The sequence below is a fragment of the Drosophila virilis genome, chromosome X (assembly GCF_030788295.1).
Source record: "Drosophila virilis strain 15010-1051.87 chromosome X, Dvir_AGI_RSII-ME, whole genome shotgun sequence".
Classification (NCBI taxonomy): domain Eukaryota; kingdom Metazoa; phylum Arthropoda; class Insecta; order Diptera; family Drosophilidae; genus Drosophila; species Drosophila virilis.
This window is the reverse complement of record NC_091543.1, coordinates 28,299,237-28,321,018: the sequence shown is the minus strand read 5'-3', so window position 1 is coordinate 28,321,018 and position 21,782 is coordinate 28,299,237. Positions and strand designations below refer to the sequence as shown.

Below are 21,782 nucleotides of genomic sequence, written 5' to 3'. Positions count from 1 at the left end.
TAACAGTTAGTATAACAATTATCTGTAATACATTCTATGCAAACTCAACCCGAACAAAGCTAACAAATCATTTGGAATACGTTAAGCACAACGACATTTGATTGTTTCATATAAAGTTTGGCATATTTTCACAATCTACATATACACAATATTAATATAATTATTATTATTATTATTTTTAATGTTTTTTCTATGTATGTGTACATGTATATGTAGGAATTGTCAAAAAGCCGCAATCATTATATGCACAACCATTTAACACAAATTGTATAACAACAAATTAGATTACGTTTCTTAGGTATATTTTGTTTACTTTTTTGTTTTTGTTGGAAACAGATTAACAACATTAATAATTAACGAATTACGAATCAACATTTAACAAATTTGGACAGTTTAATATACGTATAAGTACGACAGCAAAGTAATTAATCAATTAATAGAAAGTTTAGTTTAGTTAATTTATATAGGAAAAGGAGCGTACTGAGTCTTTATTAAAGAGCATTAAGACAGAAATATAATACGAACACAGAGAGTGAGAGAGAGAGAGAGAAGTATATAGATAGTTGGGGTGAGTGTAAGAGAGAGAGAGAGAAACATACACACATACAGCAAGAGCGTACGGTTATGTGGAGAGAGAGGGATATTCGTACATTTTGGTTTGGAACTTGGATTTTTGCCTATTTTCGGCTAATTTGTTTAAGCTTCTTGGCTTTATATTTGTTTTGCTTTTGTTTTTTGTTTTTATTTTTAATGTAGATAATTTTGGCATTTTTACTTACCTAAGATGGATAAAATGACAACTACTACATCAAATAAATTCCATGGCTCAATAAAATAGTGATATCGTAAAGCGAATATTTTTAATAGACATTCGGAACTGAAAATAACTACGAATATCGCATTGAGATAGTCAAGGACCGCGTTGTACGTGTCCGACGCATCGTAACGATCGAGTGTCATGGTGAACATGTTTAGACCAATGAATAACATAATGATTATATCGAATTTCTTATCGGTTACTATTTCAAAGACTATTGCTTGTGGACGCCACTGTAAATGGAGAAGGAGAACAAACAAATAGGACGAAACCGAAAAGGATTCAAAATTGATAGAGTAAATTATAAAAAAAACACACACACACACAAATATCGATTAAATCACGTTTCAAATTAGGTTATGGGTATTCAGAAATGAAAACAAAAAAAAAAAAAGAAATGTATCCGGAACACCAAACACAAGGAAGAGAAAAGAGATAAGAAAAAAAGAAAATAGAAGAGTTTGGTATAAGTACATTTAGTTTAACCACGATCGCAATTACTTATGTATATATGTCTATGTACATACACTAGCACACGCATACGCACACGCACACACACGCACGCAGACATGTATGCATGGGTGCGTGCAGGACGCTATGTACATAGACATAGACAGGTACTTAGGTATCTATAAGAGGTTACCAACTCGCAAACTTAGTTAATCGATTATTTTTGGTTAGTTTGTTTCGTAAGTATTTCGTTAAATGTTAAACGGGTATATGTATATAGTAATTAATTAATTATATTGAGCATATATTGTTCAGTTTATCAATGCTTTAACATTTTGCGTTGTAGATCTGTGCCAATAGCAATCTTTTTTCCATGATCGGCGCGCAACCTGTATGGTACAGTAGAGTATGCGTAAATTGGAACACATGTATATATTAATACATATAGGGCAATAGTGTAACAGTGAGTCGGTGCGTTAATTGATTAGATTTTGTTATTAAAAAATTGAGAGCAGACAATTCTAACAAACTACATCTTAAGGACAGCCAGCATTCACGATTACTGAGTAATTGATTAATTAGTTGAGTAATTGTTTAATTGAGTATTTGCGTACATATTTGAGTACATATTGAGTACAGATACTGTTGTATAGAGTATATATAGGAAAACGTGCCGCTACGGTCGTGGTCGTGGTCTTATACGTATCTCAAGTCAGTTGATTTGGATGTCTGCAATTTTGGATCGAACATGCCTCGTTGGGTAGTGTCTAATTGGAGAGGTGACTAATTCTAAACATGCCCAAAACATGATGTCAGTCACGTGCCATTTATTTATTTATTTTTTGTTTGTTTTGGTATTTAGTTAAAAGAAACATGCAGTTAGGTTGCCTTTATACTTATATAAAAAGAGAACAAGAGAGTGTGAAGAGAGATCGAGAGAGAGAAAGAGTAGTTACGAGTATTTACATAAATAGTGGTTTTATTATACATATACAATTTTGGTTGCTTTAGTTTTTTTTTTCTTTTTGGAATTTTGGCATAAATTTCATGGTCGTCTAGTTTATAAATGGCAGACATAAAAATGTTTAAGTACAGACAACCAAACGGACACAATACTTAAATATTGATATTGAAATTAAGTATAGTTATTTAAGAAAAACAATAGTATGTCGAGAACATAGTATGCTTTTAGGAGTTCGCGCAATGGCAACAGTAGGGTGCTTTTTTCTTTAAATTAACAACAAACGATGCACAATCTATGGCACAAATATATATACATATGTATATGCATATATATTTATATATATATAATATATAGATATAGACGGATGTGCATGCCACACACTACGGCAGCTATTCCAGCGACTCGACTTTGCGCTTGTTTTAAGATCCATTATACAACTTGAACAAAATATTGCTAGAGAACAGGGCCTTTGAATTTGAATTGTGGTTAATATAGGTTTTTTTTTTTTTTTGTTTAATAAGAATGTAAACAGATTGCAAGGGTATTTGTCGTGTCGGCGTCGGTCTAGTCTCGTTCTCAATTGAAAACAGTTTGGCGAATACGTTTTGTGGAACGGTCCGTTTAGCAGCTTTTGATAACGCATAGAAAAAAGTTGTTTCTTTTAAAATTTTATATATACAATAATTGAACGTATATATACAAATTGAATACGATTGGCACAGATTACGCGATTACGAAGGCTTTCAAGTGTTATTTGATTATTTGTTTTAGTTCTCAATTGATATCATGGTAATATTGCTTATAAGGCGCGCGATGGAACTGAAGTTCATTTGAAATACTTTGAAATAGATTCATTCGAAAGGTATGCAAATTATTGCAATTGTTTGTATCTTGAGGGACAGAAATTGAAGATTTTAAGTCCACATCGCAAAATTCTCATGTATTTTTTTTTCATTTTTAAAAGTATATTTGTTATTTGATGTGAAATTGTTTTTTTTTTCAGATTTAGTTTTTGTTTTCTTTCTGACATCTGGTTAAGCATTGTTGTGTTAATTGTTTTTTTTTTTTTTGTTAGTTGGTTAGTTGGCTTAGTTTCATACTTAGTTTTTTTTTTTTTTTTAATTTTTGGTTTTTTATTGTTGTCTTACCCTTGGTCTTGGAATGGCTTTTAATGGTTTTTTAGAGCCCATCTTTTTCATAGCATTATAGTACTTTTTCTGATCTTCTGTCATGAACATTTCTAATGATCCACCTGCTTTTTTCTTTTGCTCATTAAAATTATCAATGATAACACCAATGAACAGATTGAGTGTGAAAAATGATCCAAATATGATGAAGAACACGAAATATAAATACATGTAGATGTTCGTTTCACGAATCGGCTGCTTGTCCACCTGTATCGATAACGATAGCGATAACGATATCGATATCATTTTGAATTTTTTTTTGTTTTTGTTGCAATTTGCAGCGGTTGAGTTTGAATTGTGAATGGATCATTTTTAGTGTTATTCGGCAGTGTTGTTGTTGTTGTTGTTGTTGTTGTTGTTGTTGGTGGTGGTGTTGGTTTTATGTATTAGTTGTTGTGGTGGCCATAGTTTGTAGTTGTTGTTGTGTTGTGTTGTAGTTATTGTTGTAGTCGTTCATATAAAAAAGAAGAAAAAAATGTATAGATAGAAACGTTGATTAATCAAAAATTACAATATACAGACTTATCTAACTATAGATTGCGTTTAGATTTTCTTATTTTTTTTTTGTTTTTCTTAAAGCGCATAACCAAAAAGAAAAGAAATATACTTTGTATGAGCGTCAAGTGTGTCATAATATTGTATTAGCTCTATATATAAATTGTTAGGCAAATAGGCAAACTGGAGAACATTACCTCTCGTGAATCGATTGCATCATTCATTATTTGTATCCAGCCTTTGAAGGTGGCCACTTGGAAAAGGCACAGATACGCGTTACCTACATGATCGAAATTCATTGCTGAATTCACCCACGTGTAGTTCTCGCTCTCGCATGCATTGCGATTTGGTATAATCTCGTGGCTGAGCTTCGTTCCGTTTAAATCTTCGCACTGTGTTCATCAACATCAACATCAACATCAACATCAGCATCATCATCAGGGGCATCATCATCATCAATAGGGACATCATCATCAACATCAGCGTCATATATTTTGGGTTGGTGTGAAGTTCGTTTTCGTTTTCGATTGGTATTTTTTTTTTTGTTTTTGTTTGTTTAAAGTTTAATTTAATAAAAATGTATTTCAGTTATGCGAAGTAATATAAGGCAAATGGTATAAGTCTGCCTTTACACTGCCTTTACCAGCAAAAATAGGTATTTGAATCAAATATAAAGACAAATTTCAAATTTATTTAACATACGAAAAAAAGGTTAGTAAAATTACGAATCAGCTCTCGAAAAGATTTAAACAAATAAAATTCTACTTGAGGCATGAATCGAATATCTATATATTTAAGATCTTAGACAGTCTATGCAAAATCTTCATACGTTATTAATCTTTACAAAGAATATTTAAGTCAAATAATAGGTTGAAATGCGAAATTCCTATAACCAAAATCTAGACAAAAAACATCTTAAATTTTTAATTAATTAATTAATTCATTAATTTTTTATAATTATTTTTATGTTTAAACAAACACAAAAAGTTACAGGGTAGCTGGACTGTATTAAATCCGTAAGGAAACTTTTTCTTTCAACTTTTTGTTTGGCAGTGTAAAAGCAGCACTTGAATTAAATATAAAGTTAGCTAAGCTACGGCTAATTGAAAATAAATTCTTGCTGTTAAGGCACATTACGAGTAACTGTTTTGGGAGGCATGTAGCAAGAGTATTTGTGTGTGTGTGTGTGTGTGTGTGTGTGTGTGTGTAGGTGTATAGGTTCAGCAGCTAATTAGCATTATATATTTAGCATTTGATTGCTGCCACTTGGCTAGAACTGATATTTGTTAATTATTAACGAGTATTTGGTGCAAAAGGCAAAAACTAAATTCTAGTACTAAAGAGTGTACTATTTAATGGTATTTGGTGCAGCAGCCTTGTCGCATCTTAGTTTATTTTTTTAATATATGCAACTATGCATGCTCCCTGCCCAACTGGATTGCTCTTTGCGGCGATTCAATTGGGCATTAGTACATCGAGTACTCACATTCACAGTTGGGTAAACAATAATTACCGAAGCATGTATAGCAGCATATGCATTAAGAAGAGTTAACACCTAGACAAGTACGAATACAGGCGACAAATTCTTATACTCGTGCTTATAAATGAGTAATATGCATAGTACGAGCGAGTACTAATAAGTAAGTAGTATGCATAGTACGAGTATTTTTATTTGTATTTCGATTTCGTTTCTGATTTTTATCAACTATTTACGAAAAATAGATGCAAAGATACGCATTTCAGTCAAGTTGAAGACTTTCTTTTTAAATACATTAGATTGCTTGCTAATTAAATGCTGCTTGGATTTCAGGTCGAAAAATAGCACAAATTCTGGATGAGATTTTTGCACCACTTTTTGACCGTTTTGTAACGTTTTCTTTTGTTTTCATTTTTTTGTTATTTTATTTTTGTTTACGGTATTTGGTTTTGGTTTTGAATTTGAGTTGTTTTTGAAAAAAACATTTGAACGTACCTTAAAATATTTTCCAGCAAAAAGCTGTACACCCATTATGGCAAAAATTAGCCAAAATATTAGACACACCAATAGCACATTGAAGATGGACGGTATAGCTTGTACCAGCGCATTAACGACGACCTGGTTATATGATAATTTTGGTTTCGATATCATTTTCATATTTTGGTATACGAATTTCACATTTGGCGGGTCGTCGTTGACGATGTTCGATGCGGGGAATTTTTCAAGGTTTTTTTTCGGGTTGATGTGGAAGTTGTGGATTACAGGAACAGTTGTTGGTGGTGAATGATGGTGGTTGTTTGTTATTGTTTTTTTTTTATTTTGATTTTTTTTTTTTTGGGTGGGGGAAGTATATAGAATATAATACAATAAATGCAAAGAGTTATTTAGTCAATTTCGTAGTAATATTAATCAATTTATAATTATATATATAAATATGTGTGGGTGGTAAGCATGATATAGTACATTTTGATGTTGTGATAGATATTCATTTCACTATATATATATATATATATATAGATCATTTTTTACGAGTTGTGATGCATGATTAGGTGTTAGTTCATTGATATGATAAAGTGATCTTTGTACTTGATCGTGTCTTATGGCAGTGTCTAACGGTGTGCGTTGTACCAAGAATTAAAATATTTACAGCATGCAGCAAGCGTTGAACTATTGTTCAAATGTTAAGCCAGAACAAGATTTAGTTAATGCAGCAGCAAAAGCAGTGCAATTGGCATACACTAAACAACACAGCATTTACATCGATGTGAAAGAACAGAACAGAACGGCTCCATTAAGAAGGCACTCAGAATAGGTGGTAGCAAATAGTATTCATTAAGGTGCACTAACTCTAAGTTAAAGAGATTTACAATTAGTGCTCGTAATCGTATGATATAAGATAACTTAACTAAACATAGGCTTTTGTTATAGATGATTAACTGCTGGAATGCCGAAGAGAATCATTTAAAAGTCGCTGATGGGAATGAAGACACTCGAGTTAGAAATATCTAAGTACATTTACCGGAGCCAATGACAGTCGTTCTTGGTTAACTTTATCTGTCTTATAATACTATCAATAAATGTAAAATTATTATTTTTATTATGCATTTTATTGTTATTGTTAATAATATTAGTAGTATTAATTCACTATGATTTTTTATTATTATTATTGCTATTATTATTATTATTATTGTTTTTATTATTATCAGTAATATTATCATTTCAATAGTATTATTTCATTGTCATTATTTCATTATTATTATTGTTATTAGTGTATTTTCATTATTATTTATTACTATTACTATTATTACTATTACTATTATTATTATTATTATTTTTCTTATTATTATTAGCTTTATTATTATAATTAGCTTTACTGTTATTATTATTATTATTATTATTATTATGATTATTATTATTATTATTATTATTATTATTATTATTATTATTATTATTATTATTTATATTATTTTTATTATTATTAATATTATTATTATTATTATTATTATTCTTATTATTACTATTATTATTATTATTATTATTATTGTTATTATTATTGTTATTATTATAACGATTAATGTTATCATTATCAATTCATTGCTATTTTTATTATAATTTTATTTTTATTATATTTAATTTATTTTTATTGCTAGAAATATAAATATCACTATTAAAATCATTATTATTGTTAAGAACTTCAAGCTAGTGAAATCAAAAACAGACATAGCTCCTGGTACCTTAATTACAGAAAGTCAGACTAATTTTATTTAAATTGGAATATCGAAATACAATAAGCCTTAAAGCGTTTGGCTCGAGATGTCTTCATAGCAAATAGTTTAAACTTTATGTTCATTCTAAAAATTCCATAATTGAATACAAATTCGACAGATTGTCAACTAAATTTAATTTGTGTACGATAATGTTTTAATTATAAATAAGTACGGGTACATACATATTTACATATATGTAGGTATTGTAACTTTAGAGCTCGATGATACGTAAATTGATTCGTGGCTGTCTTGAGCAGGCAAGAAATGAGTATGTTACGAGTAGGTTGAAAATTCTAAGCATAAAAATCTACGAGTTGTGAAGCCAAACAGACTTTGGAATGGTGGTAAACTTTTGAGAACAAGCTACGGAAATACAAAATGATCGATTCAATTAGCACTAAGAACGAGCAGAGCGACAGAGAGAGAGAGAGAGAAAGTAATAGAGAGAGAGAGAGAGAGAGAGATAGAGAGTGAGAGGAGAAAAAGAGAGAACTAGCGAGAGAATCGCGCAGACTTGTTGCTGAAGCACAAAATTTGTGTGGGCGTGAACAATTTGATTAGTTAAAGGCAATTCCAATTGAGGAGCATTTATTTACTTATGCAGTTGCAGTATGTACGATAACGACTACAGTAAACGGTACTTAAGAACATAAGATTGTAAAAAACGGGTGTTCGATATAACGAGATAACGAGATAAATAAATTGAATCTAATCAGTCGACAAAGTATGGATGCAATCTAGATTTGAGTAATGTACGAGTATATCTAAGACAAAAAAAGATACAAAATCATCTGCTGCACGTTGAATAATTTTTGTTGATGTTAAATTTGGTTTTGTTTTTGCTTTTTTGTTGTTGTTTAAATTTAACGTTTTGCTAATAATTCGATTAAATACATTTTATGATTATATTTAACTAGTTAAGAGATTGAGTTTTGGTTGGGTTGTTGGTTGCGCGCGAGTGTGTGTGTGTGTGTGTGTGTGTGTGTGAGTGTTCGTGTGAATGTGTGGTGGTTATACGCTGGTTAGTTGTGTGGCATGAGTATGTATAAGAGTAATACAGCGCGCGTATAAGAGTGTACACAACTGCAACTGCAGCCATTTTGTTGTTGTTGTTGTTTAGTTTCGAAAATGAATTACGCTGTGGAATTTATTTGAATTTGATACTGAATGATGAAAATTGAAATGTATTTTTCAAAATTTTGCTGTTTGTGTACTGGTATTTCTTTTTTTTTTTTTTTTAATTTGATATGTTTATTTGTTTTTGTATTTGGTTTAATGTATGAAAGTACGTACCCGCATGCCCTGCATACGGGACATGGCACGTAGTGGTCTCAGTGCTCTTAACGTTCGCATAGTCTTGAAGGCTTGAATACCACCAGCTCCAACAAGTGAAGCAACGAAGTTGATAAGCGATACCTAGTTTCGATATAGTTCGAATAGTGCCAAGTTTAACAAAATTTATTTAGATTCATTTTGGAGTTTGATTTTGTTTGATAAATAGATACGTTAAATATAAGTGTTTGGTAATTTTGGGGTTTACGAACTTCCTTTCTGTTTAGTTTTTCTGTATGTTTATTGGGTACTGTTTAGTTTCAGATGGTTGGTTATAAGTTGGGTAAGTGTTTGTCCTGTCGTACTTGTTCCTGTTCCAAACTCAAATCTTTTAAAATACATACATAACTGAGATAAGCACTTATTTGTCAACTGCTGCTTGCTGTACTCGGGTACAAAATGGCGGACCGAGCCTAACGGAACTTATTTGCATTTCGCATAAGCCTCAGATATTTAGCTTGAATAGCTAGTACTTAAATAACATTACTTATTTGGTAGCCTAGTTTGTTTAAACGATATAAATTTTAAAGGTAAATTGTAAGTACTTGCAAAACACATACAACAAATGTAAGTATTTAGTTGAATAAATAAATATAAGAGTATAGGCAATTCGACTCACGAGCACACACAAAATACGCACACATACAAAACGTATTAACACATATAGATATAGATACATATGTATGTGGTATAAAGGTCAATTATTGGAAGTACAAAATTATTGTTTAGCCATTATGCATGTAGTTGTGGTTCAAGTATACGCTACAATTGGACAAGTACACAGTTAAGTATTGCTCAAGGGTATGTGAGCATTCGACAAAAACACAACTTGCAGAAGATTACAACACTCATAACACAGGGCTGTTTCTGGATAGTTAACAATTGAGTAAGTATAAGAGTGGATTGCTTAATGAGTGGAAAAGATCGATAGTTTAACTGTTTATAAGAGACTGAGATCTGTTTTGTATCGAAGGGGGAGGGGGAAGGGGGTTGGTTATAAAATTGAGTAAGTATAAGAGTGGGTTGCTTAATGAATAGAAAAGATCGAGAGCCTAACTTGTTATAGGAGATTCAGGGTTGGTAATTAAAGTGAAGTAGTATAAGAGTGGGTTTTGCTCAAAAATAGAAGAGCTTGAGAGCCCCTTTGGTCCATAGGAGACTTTGGGTAATTATCAAATTGAGTAAGTATAAGAGTAAGCTTAATGAATAGAAAAGAGAGAACTGAGTAAGTAAGATTGGAAAAGATCGAGCGCTTATTTATATATAAGAGATATAGGCGACTAGCACACTGGAAGGACACGCCTCTTGTTTGGGGTAGTTAACAAATTGAGTAAGAATCACAGTGAGTTATTAAGTGAGTAGATAGATTAAAAGAGAGAGAAAGAGAAAACAATCTATATCTAAGAGATGTAGGAGATTAGCACAAGGCCACATCAGATATATATCAAATTTAGTATAGGAGTATGGGAATTAAGAGGAGATATCTGTGATGATTAGGGAGAATATTTGTGTTATTGATTGTTGTAGCTGCTGCTCCCGCAGAGCATGCACAGAGAATGCTAACTGAACTTAACGTTTAAAGATTAATAAACAAAATATCATGTTGCACCCTTAACAGCCGCACGAAGCTTCACAATGGACGAATGCGGCATGCAAACACCAAATGGCAAAGAAATGTGGACCAAATGATTGCATTTTCTTATGGGCTAGTGTTACAATTACAGTTACAGTTACGGTTACAGTTACAAATACAGTTACGAGTACTGTTGTATTCGAATACTAGGTGCTGCCCTCTATACATGGCCCAATTTTTTTTTTTTGGTTGTCACGTGTGTGTGTGAGTGTGTGTGTGTGTGTGTGTAGGACAGAACTGTGGCGTTTGCATTGCCTTTTGGTCTATTGTGCAGCCGCGCAGCTTTTGCACTAGGTTTTCATTCATTTGTGGGGTTGCATAACTTTTCGAAATTGTTGAGTGGTTTTTTCACTTTTGGCTTTTGTCTTTATATTGACACATTTTTGCTCAAACTTTGCTGCCGGACTCGATTGGTTCGTGGAATTCATTGGCTGGTTGGTAGGTACAAAAGTTCTTCTTTATGTTGGTTAGCCTGGATGGGGCTTGAGCTGAATTGTATGGGCGTGGCATGCACGCAATCTGATCGTATGTATATAGAGCCCAGACCAAGCGGCAACTTTAGTCAAATGCTGTCAAATTTGTTAAGTTTCTTGGATGCGGCTTGTATTTAAGTAAAACACTGCCACCACTGCGTATACGCAATTTGTCAAATGCTGGCAATTGCACTTGTATTCGACGTTGTCGCTTCTATTTTAGGGGGTGGTAGTGTGTTCATATATAACAAATACTTATTTACAGTACAAAGAATATATACAAACGTTTCGTTTTACCTACAGCTGAACAAAAATATAATTCACTGGGCTCTAGTTTTTTTTTACACTAAGCAACACTTGAGTGCCGAGAAGGCTTTGCAGCTCGAGTCTTTGTACAGTGGTTGGGCTTATGCGCATAATAGTATATGCATATAATATAAACATATATACATATGCACATAACATATATATCTTAGGTGCCGTTGGAGTACTAGGTCTTGGGTCTGGAGCGGGATTTGATGTCCTTTCATGTGAATTGATATGGATATAGATAGATAAATATACACAGATTGTAAATGCTACTACTCAAGCTAAGAGTTGGGATCGGCTGGTAGATAACTGTTATACGGGAATTACATATATACGGGTATAAGAGTAAGGGTACTAAGGGCGCTATTCACTCAATTGTTACGTTGTTTACAATGGGCACAATATGGTAGATTATATCTGATTGCGATTGAACCAAACTACTTACATACGCATCTATTCACATACTGAAGAGTATGCAAACATATGTGTTTAATGGTTTAGCAAGTACGTAACGGCTTAGTGCTTAATATACAGATAATACAACTGTTATACGTACAGGCTTAACTAACCTAGTTTACAGTCTAAAACTGGAGCTACACTATTGGACTTATCGATTATAACAGTATGGAGGAATGTATATGGTATGTATAAATACATAATATACAAAGCTAAAGCGTCACAGCAGCAACGTTTATAATTTATACATACATATGTATATATATATATATATATATATATATATATGTAAATGTATATGCATATAATAGCTAGATACATTGAATGTATGTAAGTATGTTAACAAAAGAAAAGCCCTTTTTTTACCACCTACTTTGGGTATCACGTAAACGAAAAGATAAAATGAAGCATTGATAATACATACATATACATATGGTATATTTGTTATACAATTGCAAAATGATTGAACTCTTATGCAAAATTATGTAAATAGTATTTAAATGTTGATACGATAATATAATACAATTGTTACATACATATGTAGGTATATGTAATACATATAAACGTAGTTTCTTGGATGATTAGGTACAATGGTTAAAGAACACAAAATAAAATATAATCTACATACTGGCTGGTATAACAGTTAGCATAGCGCCACTCAAAGCGCAGTGTGAAATATTTTTTGGTATTCAACACAGATAAGATACAACGCTGATAAACAAAATAAAATAACAACAACGAACACACATACAAACATACACACACACACACTCACACAAACACACAAACATACATACATTTATACAGATATATATATATATAAGTATATATATGCATATGGAGTAAAAATTCTCGCCATTGCACGCGAGTAAATAGAAGGGCGCAATTACAGTTATAACAGATCGAACTGTAGCTGTATAACAATGTGTTTGGTGCAGCTGACGGCACGCACGTATAAGAGAAAGTTAGAAGTTAGCACACAAAAGAAAGAGAGAAAGTGTGTAAGAGAGAGAGAGAGAGAGAGAGGCAGAGAGCGCACAAGAGAAAGGCGTGTACTTGATATTGTTGTGACTACTCAGCTGAGAGTCGCAGCTCTGGCTTCAAAGTAGGCCAAGCAAGATCAAGCGCACATCTGACTGTCGCCATGGTATAACAGTTAGTATTGTATGAGAAATTGATAGTTAGTATGACAACATTTAGTAGTATATATACATATATATATAGAAAAGGCTATAATATATATATATATACATGATATATATATATATATGTATATTATATTTTTATGCTTGGGCGTAGCTAACGCTCTTATATGTTAGCTCAGTCGTACACACACACACTCGCACACACACACACACACAGCGACAGAGAGAAAGAGAGCGAGCGCAAGACACAGATACACAAGTACTTTTAAGAGAAATAGAGAGAGAGAGAGAGTGAGACAGAGAGAAACAGAGAGAGAGAGAGAGAGTCCCAGCGGACATTACTTACTTTCATGCCCTCCCATCGCGAAACGGCGCGCAATGGCCTCAAAGCGCGTAGGGTCCGCATCGAGCGGAAGGCGGGCACATCGTCGGCTCCGGACCAGACCGCAGCCAAATTGATTAGCGACAGCTAAACGACCATTACATAAGTACATAGTATGTATTTAAGCATAAACAGCTTTAGATACCACTCAAAATCAAAAGGGAAAATCGAAATCAAAATCGAAATCGAAGTCGAAATCAAAATCAAACTGCAAACACAAAAGATTAACTCAAATTCAAGTTATATTCAAATATGATCTGTTTATCTAGATATTTTAACGAGTATGTGCAGTTTGTAGTTAGGCTTAGTCTAAACTAAATAAATCACTAACTAAGTTGGGTTAAAACTGATATAGTCTTAGATTTCAACTGGGCTTTATAAGTAGTACGGGTTCTCTGCTATGCTACATTTACATTTAAGTATTATATATTTCTCCTAACTGTTGAGCGTTTTATAAATTGTTGTTAGCAGCATTGAACCAAAAATTATTGAAATTTATAGCCAAACAAATGAAAATAAATCAAAATCTATATATTATCACTAAATATTTTCAAAGATATATAGTCCAACTGTCAGTCAGTGTATTTATTTTTACTTTTTGTACAGGTGTTGGTTTGGTTTGGTAATATTTTTCATATAAAAATATATATATATATTATTTTTGATACCTAAACGAGTATATGTAAGTATGTTACTATCATTAATTGGTTCGCATTTTTTTTTTGTTTTTTTTTTTTTTTTTTTTAATTCTTTTACGATCATTTACGTTTTGTTCAAGTTTGCAAAAATACATGTGATTCGGATTCGGTTCGTGATAAGTAAATTAAAAAGAGAGTCGAAAGCATTTCTACACGGCCAACATGAGGACTTACCATGACAATAACGAAATCAAGCCAGCACCACGCGTTCGTGAAGTACACTTTGAAGCCGAGGGCCAACCACTTGATTAACATCTCCAAGAAGAATATAACCGTAAATATTCTGTCCATATAGTATAAAATATCCTGCAGTATGGGCCTTTGTGGCAGATGTACATCTTCTAAAGCCTGTTTGCGTTTGGTTGTGGGTAAGGGGTTGGAGTGGGGTATTTAAGTTATTTGTAAAAGAAGTTTTGCATTACAAAAGTACATACATATTGTTATCTAGAAGCAGTATAAGAAGCTAGATAATCATAAGCAATATGGTAATTAAGTAAGTGGAGCCGCTTAACTGGCCTTACTCATATTGGAGTGTCTATACTTCATTTATTATTATTGTTATTAATATCATACTTGTTGTTACTGGTTTTTTTTTCTTTTTTTATATTTTACGCAAGTAAAAAGGCAACTTTGTTGAATTTTGTTTGTGTCTTTTTCTTCGTTTACGGACAAATCAAAGTCAAACGCAATTAAAGAAAAATTTTCAAAGAAATTGAAGACAAAATTCTTGAAATAATACGCATAAGCGTCTCTCACAATAAACTAACGGCTAAAGCTACACAAAAAAGCCCTCAAATTCAATGTGCCAATGCCAATTGTTGGACTCTTATACACAATACAGGGAGTGCCCTTTTGCCATAAGCAAGGACACAAACCGTTTGACTGGAGTGTGCCCAAGCTTAGTTCAAAAGTCGGCTTTTTGTGGCTCATTGATCTAGTACATTTCGATAAATAAATCAAACACAAGTTAAATCAATTTTAAGCGCTACTGATAGCAACATGCTGGCTGGCTGCGTATGAGAGTAGGTTCTTTAAAGATCATAAACGGATCAAAGAAATTTATGTCTTGGGATCATAAGCAATTTGGCAATAAAGCAGTGTTCTATATGTCTGTTGCCACCAGTAGCAGTTAAGAATGAAATCAGGAGAAAATAAAAAATGTATATATTTTCATAATTACTTGAAATGTTAAACTCTAAGCTAAACTATGCTCAACTAGCAAACTCTAAATGTCACTAGAATCAAATGATAAAAACAAATAAAAACAATGAAGCAATCAACTTTGGTAAAGTTTAAGCGAGGCTTGATTAACTACTTATATATATTTTTTTTTAATTGTTTTAATTAGTTGTAAATTATTTTTGTGGCATTCCAAACTGTTGCAAGTTCTCTTTCGGGAATTGCAAGAATTCGAAATAGCAAAAATATTTTAGCAAATGTTGTGTTTTTTACTGTTTTTTTTTTTTTTGCTTTTTTTTTTTTTGTTTTTAAGTAGTTGTAGTTGTAGTCGACTTACCAAAGCTAAGCTACTCATTAAAATCATAGTGATAACAGCTGTTTCAAAATATTTATTTTCAATTAATTGAAAAGTTTTCAGTCGTAAATTGCCCCATCCTTGCCAGAACGGCGAATCTTCGTCACCGGCTAAGATCGGAAATTTCTTATAGTACGAATCGGGGCAGCAATCAGCTGGATACTCGTCAAGTATATCCTCGTCATTTGCATGTATTATGATATCACCGTCGAGTGGGCCCTCCTCGCATTCGCCCTCCTCGTCTAGCTCCTCGTCGAGACCTAAATCCTCTTTACTGGCGTCGCGCTTCTCCTCGCCCTCCATCGTTTCGGCGCTACCCTTGTGGCTTTCGTCCTTGAATGGTCGATTCTTATGGCTACCATATGAGTTAATGCTGGCAGTGTCGTCGTCCTGTAAGGACAAACCTCTATGGTTTAGCTCGTGTTCCAGTCTATTGTCTTGGTGGTTAATTGAGTTGCCAATCATCTGTATAATTATTTATATATAATATTTTGTTTTTTTATTTTGGAACGATTTCAGTTCAAGTGTCGGGTTCAGTTGGTTGGATTGGTTGGTTGAGTTTTTATCATTTTTTTTTTTGGATTTTTTTTTTTTGTATTTTTTGTTTTTTTTTTTTTGTTAGTTGATTGGATTGTGGAATACACACACACACACATAACAGTACATATATAGACAGTTATATGTAAAAGAAAACAAATAAATGAACGAAAAGGAAACGAATAAATAATATAAATCAATTTGTTGTCGTTAAGAAATTAGTCTAAATATGTATATAATAATAAAATACATAGGCAATAGTTGTTGTAAAATGTATATATAACATGCATACACACATGCATACATAAATATTTGAATATATGTACATATACGTATGTAGGCAAATACACTGCAATCCTTTCCGATCATGTTTGTATCGAATGGAAAATAAGAATGCGATACTTCCAGCTGTTCCTGCTGGCACCGATTTAACGATTTAACGATAATCGATATCGCTGGCTCGATACATTTTCGATAGTTTTAGATGGGCGGGGGGAGATTACGGTTTGGATTCCATTGTGTTATACTCACTTTCTTCAATTGAAAATGATTGCATGGCACTTTCATATATAGACGTATATAAACGTATTTATCAAATATATATGTATGCATATATGTATGTATATATATATATATATATATATATATATATATATATATATATATTGAGGTATGCAATTGAATGAAAATCAAATTCGAGTTGTCTTATTTACCGTTGCATTATTTAGATATTTGGATTTCTTCGGCTTATTGTTCTTCATGTCGCCGTGTATTGTAAACTCCATGCCATCACCAATGGCTACCTCCAGCTGTGTCTGCTCCTTAATCCCTTTCTTGATCAAGCCGTCGGCGAGAATCTCGTCGTGTCCCAGTTCCAACTCGTTGTCACCATGCTCTGCAGATATACAACGACAAACGCCCTTGCCTTTCGTATCCGATTTTTTTTTTTTTTTTTTTTTTGCATTTCGTTATAGACATTTAATTTTCGATATATATGTACATAATATAGGTATGGCATATATATAGCATATATAGCATATATATGTGTTTTTATGGCATATATACGTATATATGGTTGTACATGTATGGGTGATGATGGAAATCATAAAGCGAATTCACACGAATTTAAGAGAAGCAGTTGCCGTTCGCATTAAAGAGTTGTTGTTATTGTTGTTGTTGTTATTATTTTTTTAAAATTTTTTTTTTATAAATTATCATTGTTGTTGTTGTCGTTGTTGGTTAATTATATGGTCGATATACATAGATATACATATATATGTATTTCATATATTGATGTTTGGATATTTGAATTGATTTTGTTCAGGTTCAGTAATGATATATTTGTTTTTGAGGCGTTTGATACGTTGACCAATGCAATACGTTCAGATTTTTAGATTTTTATTGAAATCATGACAAGCCACAATACATAAATGAAAAGAATAAAGATAGTTATGCGGTTAATATCATATTGGGATCAAGTTTTTCTTTACGACACATAATGGAACACAAAAACAAATCGCACACGTATCGTATGCACGGTCGCGTTTTCTAAACTGATCGATAACCGATAACAGAGCGGCAAAGTACAGTTGAGAAAACGCTCAAACAACACAACAGCGAACAACGAATATCGCAAAATAATCTGACCGGGCTCCCAACAAAGAAGAGCTGCAGAGTGAGATGAGCTGATCGCTAGATGGGGTGATTTAATTGTCGAAAACAATATGAATTTGGGCTCAATGCTGTACTGTCATATATCTAGAAGCCAGCTGGAATTCGGGAATATTACATGTACACAAGTTATACTTGAAGATGTTTTCTTTTTTTTTGTTTTGAACTGGCTTTTGGATAGACATGAGTTTTACATAAGCACTAACATTACATTTTACAAAATTGAAATACAACTTAATGATACAAATTAAAGTGCTAGCGGGTTGTTTTTTTTTTTCATTTTGATAAACGAAAAGAGGAGAATCAAAAATGAAATTCCATACATATACAATATACAATATACAATATACAATATACACAGACAACAATAATATCGAAAAAGAAAAGTTTTGTACCACTATGAAGGATCAAATCCACTGTTTTCAGTTTCAATTTATATAATTTTTAGTTACAATGGGTATCTATAATTACTTTCGCATCGTCAATTAATGGCAGCTAGCAAAAATTCATATATATATATTTATTGAAATTTCATGTTAACCGTTGGCAATTCGCTAATGTGGATAATGCGAATCGACACTCTTGTTTTTTGATTTTTTCTGTTGTTATTTGTTTTAACTGGTGCAAATTTATGGTAAAATGTGGGGAATTATGAAACCGATTGAAAACCAAAACTTGACGCAATTCGTTCCATGTGGGTACGATGTGAGTGGGTGTTGCCCAAAATACGAATACGACGAATTCTAATTAGAATTTAACTTTCAGCTATACAATATATATATACATAGTATATATACATACATATAGAGCTATACATATGTACATACGTATGTAGATACAAAAGGTAAGTACGAGAACGAGTACGAATGGAGTGTTGAAAAAGGAGAATTACAGGAAGAACAAAAGAGAAAGAAAATATCAACGAGTAGAAGGTAACGAGTAAACGAGGTACTAGTTGAAAGTCGAAATCTATCTATGAAAAATATGTGTACATGACTTTTGCTAAATACTCACTAATTCACAATACTAACGCTAAGTATATGACGGTGTCTACGGATCTATTTTGTATATATGTATAGTTATTGGGTAGATTAATTAAGTATGAAGTGAGCGGAAATGTCACACTCGGCGCAATTCTTGATGCCCCAGATGCATACATACTAGTACGTGGCAGCGAGTACATATATAAATACAGATACATACATACATATATACATACATATATACATACATACATACATACATATATACATATGTACATATGCAAAGTCTCATTTGAGGTTTGAACAACAACAATTATGTTCAAATCGAACGGGAACCAAAAATAAATCAGTTAAATTCAAAATGGCGCAACGAGATGAACTTCAATTCGATTGTATTCGATTTCGATTTTGTATATATACATATATATATTTGATTTATCGATTTTTTGAGTATTGTTGCATAGCTTGGCAACATAATATGAAGATTTTCAGTGGGATGCTGGGTACAAGTGGAAAGCTAACTAACGAGATTTTCTTTTTTTTTACTGATTTGCAAATTGTTATTTAGGAGCATTTTGAATATTTGTGTTTATAGTTTTAGACGAATTGGGTTTTTGCTTTTTTTTTTTTTTGTTGTTTTTCGTTTTGGTCTAACTAGTTGAACATGTAAGTTTGCCAATTGTGAGTTGAACGTTAACGTTAACGCAATTATATATCATTGATAATATTATTATTAAAATTAGTTTAGTAAATTGAAAAAACAAGTGGATAAAAACCTTCGCTCCAAATCCAACTGATCTGGTTGATCCTCTCACCTGAAGGTTGATCACTTATTTGATTTGTCAATTTGTTACGTATTAACTTGAAACAATCAGCAACATTACGCTTAACCCAACTTTTAAAACGACCAATACGATTAAAGGCCTCGGCTATTTTGTTGGTATCATTGTCGGCAGTCGGTGCTGATAAACTAGATGAGCCAAAATTTGACAAAAGCAAGGCTAAGAAAAGGTTAAGAACCTGACAAAGACATCGTCATTAATTTACATTGTACACGATTACAAATGATCGCACGGCGATATACTTACCACAAGATTGCCGATGACAACGGTGGCCAAGAAGAATGGAATGCAGGAGACGTCGCCCACGTACATGCAGTCCCACATGGACTCGATCCATTCGCCGCATAGCACCCGGAACACGATCATAAAGCTGTGCATGAAATCTGTAAAGTTCCAGCGCGGCAGGTCACCATCCGGAAAACGATCTTTGTGATCTATAGACGCAACGGGGAAGTTAACACACAGTATACGTTAAATATGGTATATAAGGAAGGGCAATTCACACAAATTTAAGGATAGGTTTCTTTTTGTTATTATTCATTTGTTTTTTTTTTTTTGTTTTTTTCCGGGTTTATTCAATTACTAAAGCCACATACAGAAAGCGTGTGCAAAGTGGCAGCAGCACTCGGAAACAGTGTTGAAAAATGCGAGAAAAATTCACACTAAGAACCACAATCAAAATAATACAGCAAAAAGACTAAGAGAAAAACTTAAAACAAAAACTAATCGCGGCTGCGTCTTACGCTACAAAATTGCGTAGCCGAGTTGCCGATTAGCAGTTTTAACATAAATTAAACTATATTGTACGGTAGCAAAAAAAATTACAGAGAGAGAGAGACAGAGATAGCGAAAGCGAGAGAGAGCTAAGAGTAAACAAGCGAAAGGAAATGTTTTGCACGCTAGTGTACTTACTGAAGCCAAAGGCACCAGCCTGGCAATTGGACCCAAAACTCAATCCAAAACTCAACTTAAAATTACTCAGCGCAAACAAAGGACTTGACCATATTAGATCATTTTAACTGAACTGAATTAAAACGGACGCAACTTAGTAACTTACAAACGGACTGTTTTCTATGCATTTTTTGAATAAACTAAAAAGTATTTTGAAAATTTTGTAGTAAGAGTTGTGACCCACAAGACACACGCAGATTCGTTTGATATCAATTCAATAATCAATTCTCACTACAATTGCTTCAGTAATGAGCTTTCAAAGATAGATACATAAGAAGAATAGATAGTGTTATACAGTTAGCTGTCGGCCTATTTATATAACACTCAACCCTATATCAGGCGGATAGAGCAGCTGCTCTGCTTAAGTTTTTTTAAGTCAAAGTTAAAGTTGAAACCAATTTAATGTGGAATTGAATATGAAATAAAGTGATTGGGTGTTCGGAGATTAAATTACTGAAGTAATTGTAATTGTTGTAAAAATTGGCAGTCATAACATTCGAGCTAACGAGTAGATATTCTAATAAATATAAAGTAATCGGGAGGATATCGATATCACAGTTATCGATAAACAAGACAACAACGAAATAAATAAACAACTTAAGCACTTAACACATAACAATGTAAACCCATTTGGTTAAAGTATTGTATAGGACACACACATAGAAGAATTGAAATGAAAAATTGTCCCGATAACAAAAACTAAAAAAATGCACATCGATTAAAGCTGTTGCAATGCAGCGTGTGAAGGACTTACCATGATAGTTCTTTCCGAACAGTTGCATTCCCATCACCGCAAAGATGAAGATGATAATGCAAAGTACAAATGTCAGATTACCCAAAGCGCCCATGGTGCGGCCCATAATCGAAATGAGTAAATTAAGTGTTGGCCAAGATTTGGCCAATTTGAATACACGCAGCTGCATTCACGAATTACGAATAACGGATTACGGATTACGAATTACGGATTACGGATTGCGGTTATGATTTTGAATTTACAATTGCATTTGGTATTGATTTTGGTTTAGGTTAAGGGTTTGGTGTCGATTTTGTTGGGAATTTATGGGGTTTATATTTGTCGTTGGTTCAATTTGATTTGATTGCAATTGATAAATGGGAATTGTTGATTGTTTGGTTTTGTCACAGTTGTTGTCATTATCATTATTATTAGAATTATATTAT

General features: G+C 32.7%; 1 protein-coding gene across 50 annotated transcripts in view; it reads right to left on the bottom strand.

Annotated features, from left to right (window-relative positions):
• The window catches only part of para (sodium voltage-gated channel paralytic), a 63,644-nt gene that overhangs the window by 9,774 nt on the left and 32,088 nt on the right, over positions 1-21,782 (bottom strand). For 8 of the 50 annotated variants that reach the window (XM_032439191.2, XM_032439200.2, XM_032439237.2 and 5 more), the window contains 11 exons: positions 21,358-21,520; positions 19,899-20,086; positions 19,626-19,830; positions 16,870-17,081; positions 15,602-16,009; positions 14,260-14,433; positions 8,951-9,073; positions 5,886-6,008; positions 4,111-4,305; positions 3,380-3,625; positions 780-1,050 (listed from right to left, as the gene is read on the bottom strand). In XM_032439191.2, coding sequence (XP_032295082.1) covers positions 780-1,050; positions 3,380-3,625; positions 4,111-4,305; positions 5,886-6,008; positions 8,951-9,073; positions 14,260-14,433; positions 15,602-16,009; positions 16,870-17,081; positions 19,626-19,830; positions 19,899-20,086; positions 21,358-21,520 — 2,308 coding nt within the window. Of the gene's footprint in view, positions 1-779; positions 1,051-3,379; positions 3,626-4,110; positions 4,306-5,885; positions 6,009-8,950; positions 9,074-13,351; positions 13,475-14,259; positions 14,434-15,392; positions 16,085-16,869; positions 17,082-19,586; positions 19,831-19,898; positions 20,087-21,357; positions 21,521-21,782 lie in introns of those variants that run through there. The other 42 variants (XM_032439205.2, XM_032439222.2, XM_032439252.2 and 39 more) reach the window with 20 other exon arrangements.